Below are 23,496 nucleotides of genomic sequence, written 5' to 3' on the forward strand. Positions count from 1 at the left end.
AGTTTGAATGTATCCAAAGTTTAATTTAAAATAATATTTCTATACCCTTAACAATCTTCTACACACCTCCACTCCAAGCTGCAAAGCCCCGGCCCCTCCAGTCGTTCCTCATAACTCAGACCCCTGACACGGGGGACCAGCCTCAAGGCTCCCAGCATTGAAGGCACTTCAATGTCTTTCTTATTTGCTGGTGACCAGAACTGGGCACAGTATTCAAGGTGCAATCTGCAGTAAATTTCATTTGCCGTTGACTTGCCTACTTGAATATTTTATTGAACTCATTCCCCATCAATTCCACTGGCTTTCCTAATTTGGCATAATCTGCAAATTTAACCACTTTGAGTTTCCGAATCCCGGTCATTTCTATAAAAACATCAGAAACCTCTGTTGTTACCGTAAACATTACAAAAGTAGCGATGAACAATAAACAGTTGTTTCTCTGCTAGTTTAACTTGTTACTTATTCTGACCCGCAGACGCATTCATGGCTGTTCTCAATGGCACACACATCTGACAGTTGCTTCAGAAACTGGATGAAATGGGGCAGTGTTTCTCCTCTCCCCTATCCTCTGCCATTCCGCCCCCCCCCCTCACCCCAGGCACACACAGTGGCCGGCACATTCAGTATCACTGGTAACCTAAGTGAAAGATTTATTTATATCTGTGTATCACAGCATTATTTGTAGTCCCTGTTTACTATGGGTCAGATTAACCAGAATCGCTGCAGTTGTTTTGTACGGCTGGTTATCCAGATCACGCGGTTATGCTTTGTTGATTAGATCAAACCGAAACAAGACCCTTGGCAGCAAAAAATCCTGACTAAGCTGAAGCAGCAGAAGTACATGGATGAAATCCTGAGATTGCAGTCGCAGTTTTTCCAGGTAAACTTCTGTGCTTAGCATGGCGATGGATTACAACAAAAAGCTTGTGTTTATGAAGCACCTTTCAACATAGAAAATGTCTCACGGCAAATCACAGTGCTAGCGATAATGTCAAAACTATCAGAACTGATATTATGTAGGATCTCACATACTAGAGAGAGAAAAACGTTGTCTCTTTTCCCAGGGTTGTACTCAAACCTTTTACAGGGCACCATCTTGTGTCATATTCGGGTCAGTTCAAGGGAACGCAAGACCATGTGGAGCATAAACACTGGCATAGACCAGCGTGTTTCTGTGGCAACCGACTCTACATATAAATCAGGTGATTTATATTCATAAATTGAGTCACATAGAATTACACAGAATTTACAGCTGTCTAAATACATTACCGGCCTCCTCCCTTTCATGCTGATGATGATTCAGACATATGCCAACAAGACAAAGATTCATGCCTGAATTCCCCCAGATTCCACCAGCTATGTCCGGCAACGCTGCCTTCTGTATTAAAAACAGAAAATGCAGGAATGACGAACGGGTTAGTCATAAATATTTTATTAATACAACCTTCTATGTCTGCACCTGTTCCATTTGCATTTTCAATTGTAAATAAAAACACTTTGTAAAAGCACATTTTCTCATTCCTGGGCCAAGGTGCATTGGACGCAGTGCACAGAGGTGAATTGGGCTGAGAGAATTGCACACCAGTTATGGAACCCACAGGATTTTATGCCCATTCATTTAAATGGATGGGAAATTAGGCAGGAGTAGATTTATAAAGTGGATGGTGTGCCAATCAAGCGAGCTGCTTTGTCCTGGATGGTTTCGAGCTTCGTGAGTGTTGTTGGAGCTACACTCAGCCAGGCAAGTGGAAGGTATTCCATCGCACTCCTGACTTGTACCTTGTAGATGGTGGAAAGGTTTTGGGGAGTCAGGAGGTGAGACACTCGCCACAAAACACCCAGCCTCTGACCTGCTGTAATAACCACGGAATTTATGTGTCTGGTCCAGTTGAGTTTCTGGTCAACATCAACAGGATGTTGATGGTGGACTTGGATAGTGATGTCATTGCCTATCAAGGGGAGCTGTTAGGTTCTCTTTTGTTGGAGATAGCCTAGCACTTGTGTGCCTGGATGTTGTCCAGATCTTGCTGCATGTGGGGATGGACTGAGGAATTACAAATGGAGTTGAACAAAATAGATTAAGTTACAACTTTAAAGTCCCAAATTCCTGGGGCCTGGCAGTGAAAGAATTCTGTAATCTGAGTGGGCAGAAGCAGCTTTCCACCAGTCAAAGATTCCATTGGGACTAGGGATGGTCTCATTATATGTCCGCCCACATATGGGTGGTCATATTATGATGATATGGAAATGAGGGAAATATATCATAAGGCATACTTCTGATCACATGCCCCCACAATGCTGTGAGGTAGGGAGTTCCAGGATTTTGACCCAGTGACAATGAAGGAATGGTGATATATGTCTAAGTCAGGCTGGTGTGAGACTTGGAGAGGAACATTAAAGTGATATTGTTCCCATGTACGTATTGCCCTCGTCCTTCTCCGTGGTGGAGATTGCAGATTTGAGAGGTGCTGCCGAAGAGGCCATGGCGAGTTGCTGCAATGCATCCTGTAGATAGTACACACTGCAGCCATAGTGCACAGTGGTGGAGGGAGTGGATGTTGTTCAGGTTTTTCTGCAAGCGGGCACGGACTGCTTCAATATATGAGGAGTTGCGAATGGAACTGAACACTGAGCAATCATCAGTGAACAGCATCACTTCTGACATTATAATGGAGGAAGATCATTGATAAAGCAGCTGAAGATGGTTGGACCTAGGACGGATAGATGTTCGACTAAATGTTATTTTGTTGTCATCGTCACACAGACATCTGTGTGTCACATGGTGCAGATTTATTCCTTGCATTATGAAGTAGTTTAAATGTTGCAGAAATGCAGGTTTTTTTAGAATGGCTTGGTCAATAAAATCGTGTTATGTGAGAAGAAGACTAATTTACTTTTGTGCATAATGTACTAGTGTGAAAAACAAACCATTGTGTGGAATATAGAATGTACGACACATAAACATCACAACGCACAATCTGTGCAGTGCACCTGGAATAAGATTGAGCTCACGGTGTTTTGCACTCCAGTGGTGACATGCCCCACCTTGTGGTCCAAAGGAGAACTGACAAAACGCACATTGCAATTGACAGCAGATAATTACAACCAAATCTGGTGCAGGCACAACATTTCTGTAATCTAATGAGAAATGACTTGCTGTGGGTAAAGAAACCATACTAGTCCAGAAATTTTTGTGAACGATTGTATGAGTGTTTAAACAACTCATATCAAATTCCTCACTCTGCTGCTACTACCCTTGCAGATAATCCCTGTTAACTAACAATAAAGAATAGCATTGATCACTGTGTTGCTGTGCACGTTATTCTTTGTGCCATTGTGTTTCTGTTTGTAACGGTAATACATAGTGGAAGCAACAAATTATTTTTCATTTTCAAATCAGCCAAGTTTTATATAAATAGTCTCCAGTGGTTTCCCACATTACAACAGTGACTACATTCTAAAAGTACATTCATTGACTGTAAAGCGCTTTGGTGGTCGTGAAAGACACTATAGAAACGCAAGTCTTTCTTTCTTTCTAGTCCCCGTCCCTGTGTTGACAACAGGCCATTCTATGTGGGAAGATTGCGTGAGCATCACACTTGTGTGACGGTTAAACCGTGTAGTTATTTCACATTCTAATCACAAGTTAAACATTATTGAATGATACAAAAGATCAATTGCTTCTTATTTATTTAAGTTTTACTCTGTCACACAACACTCACTGGTTGAGTCTGTGGGCAGGTGACCTTTTTCCTGGATCTTTGCAAAAGTGGCCAGCAGGTGGGTTTGTGACAATGGCTTGCGCTGAGCCAATTTAAATTTCCCTCTTGTCTTTGGAGCTACTTGTTTCCTCCCCTTTGAGCTGAACCAAGAACATAAACTTGCTGTATGGAGAATCCTGAATGCAGTTCTATATCCCAACATTGCATGGTGCAGAGTGCTAGTTTACCAAGCAAGGTACCTTTGGGCTGCTATAGTAGCCTTCTAATAAACATGACCCTCAGCCTAACCGGGCTAACGCCGTATTTTGCATTTTGTGCCTCTCGTCCTAATCCACACTTTTTAAAGTATTCTTGATCTTTTGGATAAGAAGCTAGCATTCACTCTAGATTTATTAATCAGGCAAGTCCAGGAGACATAAATCATTTATCTCCTGTTCCTTGTGCATTATTCTTTCTGTCTCTTTCCCCCTTCCCTCTGTTGATTTAACCCATTTGAAAAGAAAAGATAGCAAGAACTTGTACTTATATAGCACCTCAGGAGGTTTACAACCAATGAAGTACTTTTGAAGTGTAGTCACTTCACACATCAATTAGGGCACAGTAAGATCTCACAAACAGCAATGCAATAACATCCAGATAATCCGGTTCTTTAGTTGCATTTACTTGAGAGGGCCTCAGTTTAACATCTCATCTGAAAGACGGCACCTATGACAGAGCCGCATTTCCAAAGTACTGCACTGTAGTGTCAGCATAGATTATGTGCCCAAGCCTCGGGAGCAGGACTGAAAGTCGCGACCTACTGACCCAGAGACGAGAGTGCTACTAACTGAGCCACAGCTGACTACTTAGCTATTTGTGTTAACATTCTGCAATGGATCGGTGGGATGAATTTCTGTCATTTATCCCACTTATTCTTTGTAGTTTTCTAAATAAAGTTTCTTGACCTGTCAGCTGCACTTAAATCCAATGAGACAGACTTCATTATTATCTGTTCAAATAGCTAATTTGTCACCAGTGATTGGTTGCTAAGGCTTAGAGAGAGCAAGTTTGTGCTTAGCTTTGAGTGTGCATTATCCTTTGTGCTATTGATAATGAAACCTCAAACTTAAATCTTTTCTACTTTCCACCTGTACAAAGAATTGTATAAAAGGATTTAAGGAAAGGGGAGGGAAGTGGCATTAGGATAGACCATTCCGATTAAAGAACTGGCACTGGCAAGGGCAACAGGTCGAATGGCTTCCTTTTGCGCTGTTATTTCTTTGATTCTATGACGAGAGGAATTAAAAGAGCAGAAACAATATACCCAAAAATATAGGTCTGACTGTTCATTGCAAAGAAAGATAATACAATTATGGATGGGCGCAGAGAGTAAGCTAGAAAATATGATTCTGATTTTCAAAATTATGCTGAAGTTATAATGCACTCTGTGTGAACTCTATGTGAACTCTGTGTGCACCCCGTGTGAACTCTGTGTGCACCTCGTGTGCACCCTGTGTGAACTATGTGTGCACCCTGTGTGAACTATGTGTGCACCCTGTGTGAACTCTGTGTGAACTCCCTATGAACTCTGTGTGAACTAGATCAGGGTCGGGTTGTCTTCTGGAGAGCAGCCCATGCCTTGAGGCTTTAGTCTGCTCCACGATCTCCTGAGTTATATGACCACTCTTGTGTAGTTGTGCTCCCCAAAAACCGCTGGATCAATGCGAAAGTGGCAGCACAACGGCGCTCTAACCCATTATGGCACTTGGTTCTCATCTTAATCTTTTATATTTTGAGTTCCAATAGAAAAATGTTTCTTGGACAAACGGAGTGGCTGATATTTTATTTCTTTGTCTTTGAGACCAGGTTTCTGACTCCAACCGAGTGATGGACACACTTCGTCAGCACGCTGTGGCAGCACACGAACCACAAGCAGTGCAACCATTGGCTGTTACTTCACATCACTCGGGTCAACACACGAGTCATATCTGGAACAGAATCTATGGAAATGCCAAGCTCGATCAAGTGAGTGTGGAACCGACTGATGTGATTTTATACACCTCTCCTGTCCGTGGTGTTGAGACCAAGTGTAGTCTTCGGGTGAAGCAAGGATAGAGAACGGTGGGGAGATGATTGGACGTAATTCAGTCTCCATTTTAATTGCATACATTCTGTCCTCAATGGAGCACAATGTTATCATTCACCGCAGCCTTTTCCATCTTATTGTAAAGGACTCTGATACATCGCACCTATTAGTACAATAGCCACAATTTAACTAGACGAAAGGAAAAGTGAGTTCGCAGCTTTATCCAGAAAAATGGATAAAACAAGTCCACCACCAATGATACAATTTCTTCACCCTCCCCCCCCCCCCCCCCCATTTGATTTTTATTTTATTTACCTTTTCTAACACAGTGAAGCAATAATAATAGATATTTCAGCAGGCACCGACTAAATATTCAGTTAGCCTTGCAGTGTCCATCAGTGACTGCATGGGGATAATGTAACGATTTGTGTAAGGCCGGTGGCCGACATACTGTTGGCTGAAGATGTTGAAAGCCATGCGTAGAATAGGATGGCCATATTTTCTATACCAAATCCAGGGACACACAAGGTGGGAGCACAGGAAAGTAGCCAGGATCGAAAATGTAGTTTACACAACAAATGCAAAACAGACACCGCAGATATGATGTCACACTATTGAAGCGTATTCAGACACCCCTTATATATAATACAGACAGTTGACCTGAAACTGTGATTATGTCTAATGGTATGATTTGCATAAATTCCAATGAATAGGGCTCTAGTCTATTCGGGACTCTTCTGGGAAGATTGTTTGCTTGGGGACGCAGTAACTCAAGCGGGGACTGTCCCCGCAAAACGGGGAAGTATGGTCACCCTAGTGTAGAAAGATTGAAATGGAAGGAATCAGATGCTTGATGTTTATTTACTTGTATTGTGCTACTCACCAGGAGCCAAGATGTAAAGAGAGTGATTCACCTGTAGACCTCAACGAGTGGGAGGTGGATAATGTCAATCGAAACAAACGTGCTGCCAGTGCATTCCCTTTAAAAAAGATCAGAGATCAAGGGTAAGAAATGTTGCCAACACTAAGAGGGAGAAATTGGCCTTATTTGCACTTCCCGTTAGCACCTCCGTGGGGGGGGGGGGCGATAGCGGGGCGCTACTGGCTCTGCGACCGGATGCAACAAGATTACCAATGCCCGCGAACTTGCCTTGCATGATAGAGGCGGCGGTAAATCCTAATGTCACGATCTCCTACGCCCCGGAGATTGTGACGTCATCCAGTGCACAGCGCCCCGCCCCTATGCGAACTTCGCTTCTGCCCTCTGCAGCATCGCCAGGCGTCAACACCGGCAGCTGCAGGAGCCGTTGTAAGGTAGGCCGGACGCTTGAAGAGCGCTAGTTAAAGGGATTGCCGGTGAGGTAGTGCAGCCATTTTTATTCAGCCCTCAGCTCATTTTTTTCAAATTTTCTTCTGCCACGACCACTCTAACCGAGTGCACGGCTGATCAATCCCATTTTCCGGGGACAGTCCCCAGATGAAGTGCCGTCGACGGGCAGGGGATTCGAGCACCGGGCATTGTGCAGCGCTCTGCCACTACCGCCCCTCTTGCATGGTTCAGCTCTCCAAGGAAAGTGGTAGTGCTTGGTTTAGTGCTCACTTCCCTCCTGGTGCGCTAAACCGCCCACTAAAATTGGAGTAGCTCCTGCAAAAGTTATCGCCCCAAACGGGACGCTATGCAATTTCTAGCCCTAACTGTTTTATTCTCTATAATTATTTGTGACCATGGTAATACTGAATCTGTGTTTATGAAAGGGTTGGGGTTGAAAGTACATTTGTTACGACATTTTCTCCTGCGCTCCTTCTCTTAGATCTTCCTGTGTCACATGGCCATCCCCAGCAGAATACAAATCACCTCTCCTTGACCTTTGCTGATGGAGCTCAGCAACTGCCAGTACTCAAGCTAATTTCTTGTTCAAGTTCAACAACACTTCCTTTCTTTTATATTTAATGCCCCTCTGTATAAAACTCAGAATCTCATTTGCACTTTCCAACTCCTACGATCTGTGTATCTGTACTCATAGGGGCTCAAATTTCTGATTCAGAAGAGTAGGCAAAAATCCTTCGGATGGCTCGGGGAGTGGGGGAGGGGCAGACAGACATGTTTTGGGCCCAGCAAGTTCCTGCCGCTTTTAAGCCTCGCCATAAATTCCACTGAAAGTGACATCAGGAGGAAGAAGACCTCCTCCCCACCCCACCCCCTCCATTCCAACAGATACAAGGTCCCACAAACAGCAATGATACCATAGAGTCATAGAATGATACAGCATTTGACCCATTTGGTAGAGTTATCCAATTAATCCCAGTCTCCTGATCTTTCCCCATAGCCTTTCAAGTATTTATTCAATTCTCTTTTGAATGTTACTATCAAATTTGTCTCCATCACCCATTCAGGCAAGGCATTCCAGATCACAACAACTCACTGTGTAAAAAAATGTTTCCTTGTGTCGCCTCTGATTCTTTTGTCAATCACCTTAAATCTGTGTCCTCAGGTTACCCACCCTTCTGCCACTGCAAACAATTTTTCCTTATTTACTCTATCAAAACCATTCATGATTTTGAACACCTCTATCAAACCTCCTTTTAACCTCCTCAGCAGGCCGACTTGTTCTCAGTAGGTAAGACATATAATAAGCCAATCATTTCCTAGCTTATAATTTCCCATTTCATTTAACCGGGATCTAACATTTGCCACCTTTTAGTCCATTGACACAATTTACATGTCCCAAGATCCTTGGTAAATTATAGTTACTCCATCTGCCATCTCTACCCCGACTTCTTTCCGTATTCTATAATGCAGATCACCTTGGCCTGGTAATTTTTCCATTTATAATCCAATTACATTTTTTAATACAGTGTTCTTTTGAAAACTTATCTGCAAGACTGGCTCTCACATCGGGCACTCCAACCTTCCCACTTTCAACTCCATCTATTAAAAACTGATAAAAAAATACTTATTAAACATTGCCACCCTTCCTTCGCTGTAATGTGCAAGATGACTCTCATCATATATAAGAAGTCCAACCCCTTCTTTTGCTTATGTGCTTATAAAAGGCAATAAGAAATAATAGGATGGTCAAAGACACTAACAATAATTTTGTTCCCTCTTTATGGGAAAGTATCTGCTTGATGAGTCTAATAGGTGGCACAACTCAGAGTAATATGTAGAGGATTGTTGGCGAGATACTACTATGTGGCTCAGTGCATTTGGACCCAAGAAATTGGGTTTTATACCAACGGCAGCATTGGGTTATGATTTTCACATCCTGTTTTATTATAGTGTTTTCCTGACTGATGCCATTGAGCATACTCCAAATTGATCATTAGCCAGTTACAATGCACTGGTTTTGTCCTCATAAAATTTGCTTCCACAAAGTCAAGAATCAGCCAACCGAGATTTATCGTGGCTTAGAGTGATGAGGAACATGGCTGACTAGGAAGCAAACTGTTCAATCATGTACTTATAAGCAGCTGTCAAGATTTTATTTGAATTTAAATGAGCTTTACAAAACACCCTCTAATTCTCATTTAAATATAATGGAATGTGACAATCTGATACGCATGCTTCAGAGTGTTGTCAAGATAAAGAACTCCTGTATGTTCATTAAAATACCTGCAGTCTTGGCACGTAACCACTAAGATGCCAATCATTGCTTCATACACTTTGGAGAGGTGACACATCTCTAAGTTTCATTGATTTGAAGTTTCAACCTGGATAAGCACCCAGCAGGGTGATGAGTTGCAGCAGCATCAGACAGTTACTGCAGTTCACTCTTTCTCATCCCTTCTGTCTTTTTTTCTTGCCCAGTTATAGCTACACCAGCACATTGCAGCTGCTGGGGTTGGACGAGGGAAACGAGGAGAATGCAAAAGACCCTGCCATGACATGGGGGGCTTACTTGTCTCTCCTCTTCTTACGCCACTTGAGGATCCGAGAGCTTCAGGTAACAGCTCACTTTGCACTGATCTGTAGCACCTTCTTTCTTTCTTGTGTGGATCTGCTCCACAGCTCAGCATTTCAGATATGTTCAATCTGAAGTAAGATAAACCTAAGCTTTGCATCACTTAATTTGCTGGCCACATTTCACTTAGAAACATGGCAGCAAATAATGGATATGATGTTCTTGATCTTTACAGAAAATGCTGTAAATGCAAAACAGGCTGGTCAGTAGTGCATATGCAAAAGAATGAAGGATTAACATTTTGCACGTGATCCTTCATCAGGACTTCTCTTTCAGATGCTGATTGAATTGACCTTTATCAGTCGGTAACCTTTATCATTGTTGCCAAATTAAGTTAATCTAAGGGTTAAGTCATGGCAGGAGAGCTCCGACATCTGTCATGCTCCTCCTGTGCTATGTGGGGACTCAGGGACGCTTCCAGTGTCCCTGACGACTACATGTGCAGGAAGTGTATCCTGCTGCAGCACCTGACAGACCGCATTGTGGCACTGGAGCTGCGCATGGATTCACTCTGGAGCATCCGCGATGCTGAGGATGTCGTGAATAGCATGTTTAGTGAGTTGGACACACCGCAGCAAAAGGTTACACAGGCAGTTAAGGAATGGGTGACCAGCAGGAAGAGCAGTGGAAGGAAGGTAGTGCAGGGGTCCCATGCGGTCATCCCCGTCCAAAACAGATACACCGTTTTGGGTACTGTTGGGGGTGGGGGGATGACTCATCAGTGGAGGGCAGCAGCACCCAAGTTCATGGCACCGTGGTGGCTCTGCTGCACAGGAGGGCAGGAAAAAGAGTGGGAGAGCTATAATGATAGGGGATTCTATGTAAGGGGAATAGATAGACGTTTCTGTGGCTGCAATCGAGACTCCAGGATGGTATGTTGCCTCCCTGGTGCAAGAGTCAAGGATGTCTCGGAGCGGCTGCAAGGCCTTTTGGAGGGGGAGGGTGAACAGCCAGTTGTTGTGGTGCATATAGGTACCAACGATATAGGTAAAAAATGGGATGAGGTCCTACAAGCTGAATTTAGGGAGCTAGGAGTTAAATTAAAAAGTAGGACCTCAAAGGTAGTAATCTCAGGACTGCTACCAATGCCACGTGCTAGTCAGAATAGGAATTGCAGGATAGCTAAGATGAATACGTGGCTTGAGGAGTGGTGCAGAAGGGAGGGATTCAAATTCCTGGGACATTGGAACCGGTTCTGGGGGAGGTGGGACCAGTACAAACCGGATGGTCTGCACCTGGGAAGTACCAGAACCAATGTCCTAGGGGGAGTGCTGTTGGGGAGGGGTTAATCTAATATGGCAGGGGGATGGGAACCTATGCAGGGAGACAGAGGGAAAGTAGAATGGGGGCAGAAGCAAAAGATAGAAAGAAGAAAAATAAAAGTGAAGGGCAGAGAAACCCAATGAAAAAATCAAAAAGGGCCACATTACAACAAAATTCTAAAGGGGCAAAGTGTGTTAAAAAGACAAGCCTGAAAGCTCTGTGCCTCAATGCGAGGAGTATTCGTAATAAAGTGGACAAATTAACTGCGCAGGCAGCAATTCACGAATATGATATAATTGGCATCATGGAGACATGGCTCCAGGGTGACCAAGGCTGGGAAATAACATCCAGAGATATTCAACATTCAGGAAGGATAGACAGAAAGGAAAAGGAGGTGGGGTAGCGTTGCTGGTTAAAGAGGAAATTAGCTCAATAGTAAGGAAGGAAATTAGCTTGGAGGATGTGGAATCTGTCTGGAGCTGCGGAATACCAAAGAGCAGAAAACGCTAGTGGGAGTTGTGTACAGACCACCAAATAGTAGTAGTGAGGTTGGGGACAGCATCAAACAAGAAATTAGGGCTGCGTGCAATAAAGGTACAGCAGTTATCATGGGCGACTTTAATCTACATATAGATTGGGCTAACCAAACTGGTGGTAATACGGTAGAGGAGGATTTCGTGGCGTGTATTAGGGATGGTTTTCTCGACCAATATGTCGAGGAATCAACTAGAGGGCTGGCCATCCTAGACTGGGTGATGTGTAATGATAAACTACTAATTAGCATCTTGTTGTGCAAGGCCCCTCGGGGAAGAGTGACCATAATATGGTAGAATTCTTATTAAGATGGAGAGTGACACAGTTAATTCAGAGACTAGGGTCCTGAACTTAAGGAAAGGTAACTTCGATGGTATGAGACGTGAATTGGCTAGAATAGATTGGTGAATGATACTTAAAGGATAGGCACACATTTAAAGATCACATGGATGAACTTCAACAATTTTACATCCCTGTCTGGAGTAAAAATAAAACGGGGAAGGTGGCTCAACTGTGGCTTTCAACGGAAATTAAGGATAATGTTAAATCCAAGGAAGAGGCATATAAATTGGCCAGAAAAAGCAGCAAACCTGAGGACTGGGAGAAATTTAGAATTCAGCAGAGAAGGACAAAGAGTTTAATTAGGAGGGAGAAAATAGAGTATGAGAGTGTGCTTGCTGGGAACATAAAAAGTGACTGAAGAGAAAAAGATTAGTGAAGACAAACATAGGTTCCTTGCAGTCAGAATCAGGTGAATTTATAATGGGGAACAAAGAAATGGCAGACCAGTTGAACAAATACTTTGGTTCTGTCTTCACAAAGGAAGACACAAATAACCTTCCAGAAATACTAGGGGACCGAGGGTCTAGTGAGAAGGAGGAACTGAAGGAAATCCTTATTAGTCGGGAAATTGTGTTCGGGAAATTGATGGAATTGAAGGCCGATAAATCCCCAGGACCTGATTGTCTGCATCCCAGAGTACTTAAAGAAATGGCTCTAGAAATAGTGGATGCATTGGTGATCATTTTCCAACAGTTATCGACTCTGGATCAGTTCCTATGGACTGGAAGGTAGCTATTTAAAAAAGGAGGGAGAGAGAAAACGGGTAATTATAGACTGGTTAGCCCGACATCAGTAGTGGAGAAAATGTTGGAATCAAATATTAAAGATGAAATAGCAGCACATTTGGAAAGCAGTGACAGGATCGGTCCAAGTCAGCATGGATTTATGAAAGGGAAATCATGCTTGACAAATCTTCTCGAATTTTTTGAGGATGTAATAGTAGAGTGGACAAGGGAGAACCAGTGGATGTGGTGTATTTGGACTTTCAAAAGGCTTTTGACAAGGTCCCACAGAAGAGATTGGTGTGCAAAATTAAAGCACAAGATATTGGGGGTAATGTACTGACGTAAATAGAGAACTGGTTGGCAGACAGGAAACAGAGAGTCAGGATAAATGGGTCCTTTTCAGAATGGCACGCAGTGACGAGTGGGATGTTGCAAGGCTCAGTACTGGGACCCCAGCTATTTACAATATACATCAATGATTTAGATGAAGGAATTTGAGTGTAATATCTCCAAGTTTGCAGATGACACTAAGCTGGGTGGTGGTGTGAGCTGTGAGGAGGATGCTAAGAGACTACCTTGGACAGGTTAGGTGAGTGGGCAAATGCATGGCAGATGCAGTATAATGTGAATAACTGTGAGGTTATCCACTTTGGTGGCAAAAACATGAAGGCAGAATATTATCTGAATGGTGGCAGATTAGGAAAAGGGGAGGTGCAACGAGACCTGGGTGTCATGATGCATCAGTCATTGAAAGTTGGCATGAAAGTACAGCAGGCGGTGAAGAAGGCAGATGGTATGTTGGCCTTCATAGCTAGTGGATTTGAGTATAGGAGCAGGGAGGTCTTACTGCAGTTGTACAGGGCCTTGGAGAGGCCTCACCTGGAATAGTGTGTTCAGTTTTGGTCTCCTAATCTGAGGAAGGACGTTCTTGCTTTTGAGGGAGTGCAGCGAAGGTTTACCAGACTGATTCCCGGGATGGTAGGACTGACATATGAGGAGAGACTGGATCGACTGGGCCTGTATTCACTGGAGTTTAGAAGGATGAGAGGGGATCTCATAGAAACATATAAAATTCTGACGGGACTGGACAGATTAGATGCAGGAAGAATGTTCCCGATGTTGGGGAAGTCCAGAACCAGGGGACACAGTCTAAGGATAAAGGGTAAGCCATTTAGGACTGAGATGAGGAGAAACTTTTTCACTCAGAGTTGTTAACCTGTGGAATTCTCTACCACAGACAGTTGTTGATGCCAATTCGTTAGATAGATTCAAGAGGGAGTTAGATATGGCCCTTACGGCTAAAGGGATCAAGGGGTATGGAAAGAAAGCAGGAAAGGGCTACTGAGATGAATGATCAGCCATGATCTTATTGAATGGTGGGCAGGCTCGAAGGGCTGAATGGCGTGCTCCTGCATCTATTTTCTATGTTTCTATCTTTCCAGGTTGTCGATTTCAGGTATTTTCTGTTTATTAATTCAGATTCATGACATTTTTCTTTTGATCTCAAATGGTGTGCTTGGAGTTGGACTGCTCAAATATTAGCTTGCTAACGTTTAACTTGTTTGCCTGCTGTTTTTAGTGGTCATTATGCTAGGTATTAAACTACTGATGGTAACTTTTATTTATTATGGTTCTTGCTGTGCAGCGAGTCTGCTTAGGAATACTGAACTACTTCAGATCCATTGAACGAACTCTGACCATCAGCATCTCCGGCTTGACCCTGAATGGGGACAAGTTAATTCGTACAGCAGCAGAAACGTGCCGGGTCAGTGCAGCAAAAGGTGGCTCGGGTGTTGCAGATGGCATGGGCTCGCATTATTACTTACATAACACACCAGCAGATTACAAGGTACTCTATTAGCAATTCCCACAATGTTATTTTCAGGAGGTGGTGGTCAAGTTAACTTGCGTAGTTGGAGAATGGACTGTGACAGTGCTAGGATCATAGAATCATACGGGGGCAAATGTGTCCCCTTAGCGCTGCCCAATGTGATGTTGAGAGCTGTAACGACAGCTTCTGTCGAATCCAGTGGCGCACGCCAATCGGGACCCTCTGTTGCACTGCCGGTAACAGCGATCGCCGGGAACTTCAACGCCAGGGAGATCGTGAGCTCAGTGAGTGTGCAACGCTCACTGCACGTCCGATCTGCCAAATTGCTTCTCGCCACTTACCTCACCGCCTGGAGTTAACAATAATAGGGAGAGCTGGCGTGCAGCACCAGGAAGCCGACATAATTTAAAGGGATCAGCACCAAAAACTCATAGAAACTTAGAAACATAGAAATTTACAGCGCAGAAGAAGGCCATTTCGGCCCATCGTGTACACGCCGGCCGACAAAGAGCCGCACGGCCCTTGGTCAGCAGACCTAAAGGTTACATATAAACCTATGAACAATGATGGAAAGGCAAAGAGCACCCAGCCCAACCAGTCCGTCTCACACAACTGCGACACCCCTTATACTGAAAACATCGACCTCAACCCCAACCGGAGCCATGTGATTTCCTGGGAGAGGCAAAAACCAGATAAAACCCAGGCCAATTTAGGGAGAAAAAATCTGGGAAAATTCCTCTCCGACCCATCCAGGTGATCGACACTAGTCCAGGAAATCACCCTGGCCATATTCTATTCCCTGCAGTACTTACCATTGTATCTGCGCCGTCCAACAAAAGGTCATCCAGTCGAATCCCAATTATCAGCTCTAGGTCCATAACTGTGCAGGTTACTGCACTTTAAGTGCCCATCCAACCATCTCTTAAAAGTGGTGATGGTTTCTGCATCCACCACTCTTCCAGGCAGCGAGTTCCAGATTCCCACAACCCTCTGCGTAAAGAAGCCCCCCCTCAAATCCCCTCTAAACCTTCCACCAACCACCTTAAAACTATGCCCCCTCATAATAGACTCCTCCACCAATGGAAATAGACCCTTACTATCCACTATGTACAGGCCCTTCAATATTTTGTACACCTCGATAAGGTTTCCTCTTAACCTCCTCTGTTCCAATGAGAACAAACCCAGCCTATCCAATCTGTCCTCATAACTAAGATTCTCCATTCCAGGCAGCATCCTAGTAAATCTCCTCTGCGCCCTCTCTAGTGCAATCACGTCCTTCCTATAATACGGCGACCAGAACTGCACGCAGTACTCCAGCTGTGGCCTAACCAAAGTATTATACAATTTAAGCATAACCTCCCTGCTCTTATATTCTATGCCTTGGCCAATAAAGGCAAGCATTCCGTATGCCTTCTTAACCACCTTATCCACCTAGCCTGCTACTTTCAGGGATCTGTGGACAAGCACTCCAAGGTCCCTTTGTTCATCTACACCATTAAGTAGCCTACCGCTTAATGTGTATACCCTTTCCTTATTAGCCCTCCCAAAGTGCATCACCTCACACTTCTCGGAATTAAATTCCATTTGCCACTGCTCTGCTCACCTGACCAGCAGATTGATATCCTCCTGTAGCCCATGACTTTCCTCATCATTACCAACCACACAGCCAATTTTAGTGTTGTCTGCAAACTTCTTAACCGTACTCCCTATATTCAAATCTAAATCGTTGATATATACCACAAAAAGCAAGGGACCCAGTAGTGAGCCCTGTGGAACCCCACTGGAAACATCCTTCCAGTCACAAGAACATCCATCAATCATTACCCTTTGCTTCCTACCTCCATGCCAATTTTGGATCCAACTTGCCACTTTGCCCTGTATCCCATGGGCTTTAACCTTCATGACCAGTCTACCATGTGGGACCTTATCAAAAGCCTTGCTAAAGTCCATATACACTACATCGTACACACTACATCCTCATTGATCCTCTTGGTTGCCTCCTCAAAAAATTCAATCAGGTTAGTCAAACATGATCTTCCCTTAACAAGTCCGTGCTGACTGCCCCTAATTAATCTATGCCTTTCCAAGTTCCAACTTGCACCTGACAGGTTAATGAAGTTTCAGTGCCTGTGTGTTACTTCCTGATACTGCAACAGTTTTATTTAGTGGTTTGAAGGTTCTTTGGCATCAGGAGTGTTGTGGCCAGTAGAAAAATGCATAATTTATTCTTGAAAGATTCAATCTACAATAGTTGCTAAAAGTCCTGGGGGCTGTCCTGGCCATCAGTCCACCTCATCCCCAGGGTCTACGGCCGAGGGAACGGAGGCAACATGGGGGCTGTACTGATCGTCAGTCCACCTCGCCCTCCAGGGTCTACGGCCGAGGGAGTAGAGGCAACATGGGGGCTGTACTGATCGTCAGTCCACCTCGCCCTCCAGGGTCTACGGCCAAGGGAGTAGAGGCAACATGGGGGCTGTACTGGCCGTCAGTCCACATCGTCTCCCAGGGTCTAAAGCTGAGGGAGTGGAGGCGAGGAAGACCGGAACATGGGAACATATGCGCAGAGGGGGAAGGAAGAAGACAAGAAGGGAGAAGACGAGGAACGGGAGGGAGGAGGCAGCCGTAAATCGGACTTCCGATTTGAACGAATGAAACCCCAGATTCCTGTTGATCACCACATCCCCATTGTACCATGTGTCTTGCCATATCACAGTGTCCTCCTGAGCGCAAAGGTGAAATGAGAGAGACCACAAAATATTCCAAACTCTATTAATAAATGTATGCATAAACATATCACACATATCACATGCATTCTAATAACTAATGACCATTGTACCTGCCATAGTTGAATAGCTACCATTGTGTGCAAGGTGTGAGATGTGGCTGTAAGTGTTGGTAGGTACAGATTGTTGCTGGGTGAGTGCTGGGGGTGTGGTGCATTGAGCAGTGTGTGAAACTTGGTGATGATGGTATGTAGCATTTGTTGAAGCCTTCACTCACCCTGACCATCCGTGTGAGCTGGTTAAAGTTATTCCTGCACTGGGTGTGGGTCCTGCGGAGCACAGTGCTGTCCATGATGTGGTGTGCCACCTCCCTCCCCATAGTCCGGCAGACTTGTGGCGAGGGCCTCCTGCTAGTTGGGGGATACAGGACCGCCGCCTTCTCTCCACTGCGAAAATCAATGTCTCCAAAGCTTCTACGGTAAAACTTGTGGGCTCTCTCTCTGGGGTGGCAATCTGCTAACAGGATTTGTAAATAAGTGCTCATTTTCCTTGTCCTTTTTATAGTTGTTGAGGCAGCTGCACACTCAACAATGCTGAGAATGAGGAGCTGCAGCATCAATGAGCCTCCCCGTTAAGCAGTGAAAAAAGCCTGCGACAATCATTGCGTGCATTTAGACTACACCTGATATTGGTCCATATTTTTAGTTTGGAATTTTAGACTTGATTTATGGCTCCATTTTAATGAGGAGTGAGGATGAATTTTGGGTGCAGTCTAAATGATTATCACCTGGCGCTAATTCACCATTTTTAGTCTAAACACTCATAGGCAGTCCCTCGGAATCGAGGAGGACGTGCTTCCACTCCCAAAGTGAGTTCTCTGATGGCTGAACAGTCCAATACGAGAGCCACAGACCTTGTTACAGGTGGGACAGACATTCGTCGAGGGAAGGGGTCGGTGGGGCTGGTTTGCCGCGCGCTCTTTCCTCTGCCTGCGCTTGGCTTCTTCATGCTCTTTGTGTTGAGATTCCCGGATGTACTTTCTCCACCTCAGGCGGTCTGCGGCCAGGGTCTCCCAGATGTCAGTGGTGATGTTGCACTTTACCAGGGAGGCTTTGCGGGTGTCCTTATAACGTTTCCGCTGTCCTCCTTTGCCTCGTTTACCATGAAGGAGCTCCGCATAAAGCAATTTGCTTAGGGAGTCTCGTATCTGGCATGCATGCTATGTGGCCTGCCCAGCGAAGCTGATCGAGTGTGGTCAGTGCTTCAATACTGGGGATGTTAGCCTGGTCGAGGACACTGATGTTGGTGCGCCTGTCCTCCCAGGGGATTTGCAGGATCTTGCGGAGACATCGTTGGTGATATATCTCCAGCAACTTGAGGTGCCTTCTATACATCGCCAATGCCTCAGATCTATACAGGAGGGCGGGTAGTACTACAGCCCTGTCGACCATGAGCTTGGTGGTAGATTTGGGGGTCTGGTCTTCAAACACTCTTTTCCTCAGACGGCCGAAGGCTGCGCTGGCGCACTGGAGGCGATGCTGAATCTCCACATCAATGTCTGTCTTTGTTGATAAGAGGCTCCTGAGATATGGGAAATGGTCTACGTTGTCCAAGGTCGCGCCGTGGATCTTGATGATTGGAGGGCAGTGCTGTGCGGCGGTGACAGGCTGGTGGAACACCTTTGTCTTAGGGATGTCAAGCGTAAAATCCATGCTTTCATATCCTCAGTGAATACATTGACGACATCCTGGAGTTCAACCTCAGAATGTGCGCAGACGCAGTCGTCGTCCGCATACTGCAGCCCAATGACAGAGGTTGGGGTGATCTTGGATCTGGCCTGGAGGTGGTGTAGGTTAAACAGCTTCCCACTGGTTCTGTAGTTTAGTTCCACTCCAGCGGGGAGCTTGTTGATTGTGAGGTGGAGCATTGCGGCGAGGAAGATTGAGAAGAGGGTTGGAGCGATGACGCAGCCCTGTTTGACCCCGGTCCGGACGTGGATTGGGTCTGTGATGGATCCGTTGTTAAGGATCCCGGCCTGCATGTCATCGTGAAGCAGGCGAAGGATGTTGACAAACTTTTGGGGGCATCCGAAACAGAGGAGGATGCTCCATCGACCCTCATGGTTGACGGTGTCAAAGGCCTTTGTAAGATCGAAAAAGGCCATGTATAAGGTCTGGCGCTGCTCCCTGCATTTTTCCTGCAACTGGCGCACTGCAAAGATCATGTCTGTTGTGCCCCATAGGGGAAGAAATCCGCACTGTGATTCCAGGAGGAGCTCCTCGGCCACAGGGAGAAGACGATTGAGGAGAACTCGAGCGACAACTTTCCCAGTGGCTGAAAGCAGGGAGATTTCCCTGTAGTTGCCGCAGCCAGACTTGTCCCTCTTTTTAAAAATGGTCACAATCACCGCATCTCTCAGATCTCCCGGCATGCTCTCCTCCCTCCAGATGAGAGATGAGGTCATGTATCCGCGCCAACAGCGCCTCTCCGCCATAATTTAGTGCCTCAGCAGGGATTCCATCCGCACCTGTAGCCTTGTTATTCTTCAGCTGTTTTCTGGCTTTGCCTACCTCGTGCAACGTTGGAGTTTCACTGAGTTGGGAGCGGAGGACAGACCCAGCCCGGGAGCAGGGGAGAAAGCCAGTGCGCTGGTGATTCCAGCCCCTGTGTCCTGCCCTGGGAATCTAAACACTGCCCATTCCTTGGCTATAATGAATTTCTAGCCCTATGAATCATACAGCACAGAAAGAGGCCATTCTGCCCATCTTTGAAAGAGCTGTCGAATTTAGTCCCATATCCCAGCTTTATCTCCATAACCCTGCAAATTAGTCCTCTTGAAGTACATTAATGGATGTCAGTGATGGTGTGTGGTGACATTGTGCATGGGAATTGCAGGATGGAGTTTTCTTGGGGGCAGGGTGGAAGTTGAGAATAGTGAGAGTCGGTAGGAGAGAGCAGAGAGGGGAAGAAAGCTTTGAGCGTTCAAGGCAGAAATGAAGCAGTCCAATCCTGGTAGGGGGGTCTATTTTTAAAAAGGGGTTTACAACGTAGTGAGTTGCGAAAGCTTAGATTATTTAAAACGCAGTTTAGGAAACCCTTTTAAGCTGGGAAGTCTCTCCTGTCATGACTGGTGCATCTTCCACCCCCCCACTGCCCCCCCCACCCCCTCCCCACCGTGACCAGGAGGGATTTCTTTAAAATAAAAAATACTTTCAAGAATTCCCTCAGTGAAACGAGACTCTTTCCCCACTCCTCCACCTCCCGCTACCTACTGTGACCCTACTAGACATGACCCAGCTGTGACCCTACTATGCGATCCTGACCCACACACCCTAGTGCTAAAAACCATCTCTTGATTCTGGAAGTGCATGACCAATTTCCAGCTGTTCCTGGCAACAACTGGAAAATGTGAACATTTTGCACTCCGGTGATGCTGGGGGGAAGCTTTAGAGCTCTGGTAGGGTTGGGCCAATGGTCATGGAATGGTGGGCTGTTGGCAGCAATGGTGGCCCAGAGTGGGTCGGCCTGTTGCCTGATTGGGGGGGATGGTAAGGCAGCTGCTACGATGGGCGGCATTTTGAAGGAAATAGGCAGTACCAGGTCTGTGGGTTGATGTTAGCTTTGCCAATGTAGGTAGCGCTGTGGAGAGCAGTGCCACAGCACCAATGTTGGAGCTGGGAGTTCTCTTGGGTAAGTGAGCAACAGTGTGTGAGCAATCTTTGCTATGGCAGCTCTTAATGATTCCGCCATTTCCACCCTCTCTAGACTCATCTTTTGTTTCTTAACTTGTCCCATTACCATCTGCTTTTGCCTTGCACCATCATCCCTTTTGTCATTTAATCTCTCCTGCCTTCCACCCTATCACAGACCTTCCCTTTTATTCTTTCTTCCCCTCCCCGCTTTCCCTGCCCCATTATTTGCTTAAAAACCTGTTACATCTCTCATTTTTTCTGTCCTGTCATCGACCTGAAAGGTTAACTCTGTTTCTCTCTCCACAGATGCTGCCTAACCTGCTAAGTATTTCCAGTATTTTCTGTTTTTATTTCAGATTTCCAGCATCTGCAGTATTTTGCTTTTATAACAGTGCTGGCAATCCTGGGGAACTCAACCAGAGGTTAATAAAATAAATAAGTTTAAGCATGATGGAAATTGTTGTGACAGGAAGTGACAGTTATTTATTGAGAATTTTGCACGTACGAAAGATGTTTAACATTTTATAGATAGCGCATTGCATGTTACAAGTCATAGCAATCCTGTCATTATTAAAGAACCTATTCTCCAGTTCACTTTTGCTCTGCCTCTCTTATCCTTCCTTTATTCACTAATTCATGAATCTTTTATTTATCCTCATTTTATTTTTTAAGTCGATAATACATTGCATCCTGATTCCTCAGACGGTACATTTATTAAAATGAAATATTTAAAAAAAAATTTGTTTTCAGCTCTGCTCTTGTATACCTCAAATCCAGCTGGTCATCCTTCCCTACCATCTGCAAATTATTTTAAGTGACAGGCTGTCAAGTGAGCTTGTTACTTGTGTGAGAGTTCCATGAGCAGTTAGTGACTCTGGCTGCAAACAGTGCTGCAGTTTGCTCACATTTAAAACATTGTTTCCGATAGGTTTAGGGCACTGTGATCGGGGTCCAGGAGAGGCATGAGTTCAGGCCCAGAAGAGGTGAGGGCCCAGGGGCAGCACAGGCCAACTCACACTGTGATATGTGAACGCACTAGGTCCATGCAGCAGAGCTAGTCTCCAGTCGTCTAGGCTCATCCTTGCCACTGGACCAAGACCTCTCTCTATCAAACCCGTGTGGTGGCTGGTGTGCAACGGCCAGTACACGTTAAAAAATCCACGCACAGTCAACTTTCATCCTTTATGATGTAGTTCATGACCTGGAATATTAAGTTCTTCATTGAAACACCTGTGAACTTATCCCTTTTTGGCGTGGAAGCAAGTCATCCTCGATAGGGTGGTTAAAGGGGAACCAGTGGATGTGGTGTATTTAGAATTCCAGATGGCATTTGACAAGGTGCCACATAAAAAGTACTGCACAAGATAAAAGTTCACGGGGTTGGGGGTAATATATTAGCATGGATAGTGGATTGGCTAACTAACAGTGAACAGAGAGTTGGGATAAATGGTTCATTCTCTGATTGGCAATCAGTAACTAGTGGGGTGCCGCAGGGATCAATGCTGGGACCCCAACTATTTACAATCTATATTAATGACTTGGAAGAAAGGACCGAGTATAACGTAGCTGTGATATCTTCACAGAGCACAGCACACACAGCTTCCTAACATGGCAGGCAGCTCTCTTGGAAGAATCCGGAAATCTGCCTAGTTCTGATTATTAACCCTGCACTTGGAGTACACAACACGTCCACATCCACAGTGTGGAGCTACAAGCATTACAAGCGTACAGACATTACACTTCTCCCTCCTTAATGAAGAAGCCATCATAACAAACATCATACATAACTTTCCTGTTTATACATAATACAGGATATAAACTTATTTTTTTTTCATATTTACAAATTTAACTTTACTACTTGTTTTCTGTTTTGAAGAGGATACCTTTGCTCTCGAACAGAACCTTCCAAACATGGTCTCGAATCTAAACTCATTCGAGGCTCATCCTGAGGCACATTTTCCTCCACGGAATTTCCTTGATTTTCATTTGAACTCACTCTAACTTCAGGCTCTTTGTTTTCCTGACTCGGACACAGACTTTCATTCTGATTCTCTCCTGGATTTGTTTCCAGTACATTGGATTTAGGATTTGCTACTGGTATATCAAAACTATTTGATGAGTCAGAAATAATTGAATCATTCCCACCTTCAACTCCTTCCATGTCTGTAGGTAAAATATGATCAATATGAACACACCTAACCTGTCCATTATCAAACATCTTTACCAAATATGTGCGAGGACCACATATCTTCACCACTCTTCCTGGTAACCACTTTAGACATTTATGGTGATGGTTCTTCACTCTCACCTTCTGGTTTAATTTCACATTTCTCTCTTTTACTCTACCTCTATCCTGATTCTCTTTCTATCTTAATTGTGTCTCTTCTACGGACTGTGCCAAATTTGGCTTTAACAACGAGAATCTGGTTCGAGGCTGTCGTTTGAGAAACAACTCTGCTGGTGTTCTACCAGTAGTTGTATGAGGAGTATTTCGATATGTAATCAAAAAATTAGCCAATTTGTGATCCAGTGACAACTGTCGTTTCCTTGGATTTGGATCTAACATTTGTTTTATGAGGGCACGTTTTACAATTTGTACAGTGCACTCTGCTGCACCATTCGAAGCAGGATGGTATG

The 23,496-nt window shown here is 44.8% G+C and overlaps 1 protein-coding gene across 3 annotated transcripts in view; it reads left to right on the forward strand.

Annotated features, from left to right (window-relative positions):
- Positions 1-837: 837 nt before the first annotated feature.
- The window catches only part of LOC139267396 (uncharacterized), a 277,107-nt gene continuing 254,448 nt past the window's right edge, over positions 838-23,496 (forward strand). For all 3 annotated transcript variants that reach the window (XM_070885663.1, XM_070885664.1, XM_070885665.1), the window contains exons 1-5: positions 838-880; positions 5,568-5,726; positions 6,674-6,792; positions 9,596-9,731; positions 14,259-14,462. In XM_070885663.1, coding sequence (XP_070741764.1) covers positions 842-880; positions 5,568-5,726; positions 6,674-6,792; positions 9,596-9,731; positions 14,259-14,462 — 657 coding nt within the window. In that variant the 5' untranslated portion in view covers positions 838-841. The remainder of the gene's footprint in view (positions 881-5,567; positions 5,727-6,673; positions 6,793-9,595; positions 9,732-14,258; positions 14,463-23,496) is intronic.

The sequence above is a fragment of the Pristiophorus japonicus genome, chromosome 7, assembly GCF_044704955.1.
Source record: "Pristiophorus japonicus isolate sPriJap1 chromosome 7, sPriJap1.hap1, whole genome shotgun sequence".
In the NCBI taxonomy this organism is placed as follows: Eukaryota; Metazoa; Chordata; class Chondrichthyes; family Pristiophoridae; genus Pristiophorus; species Pristiophorus japonicus.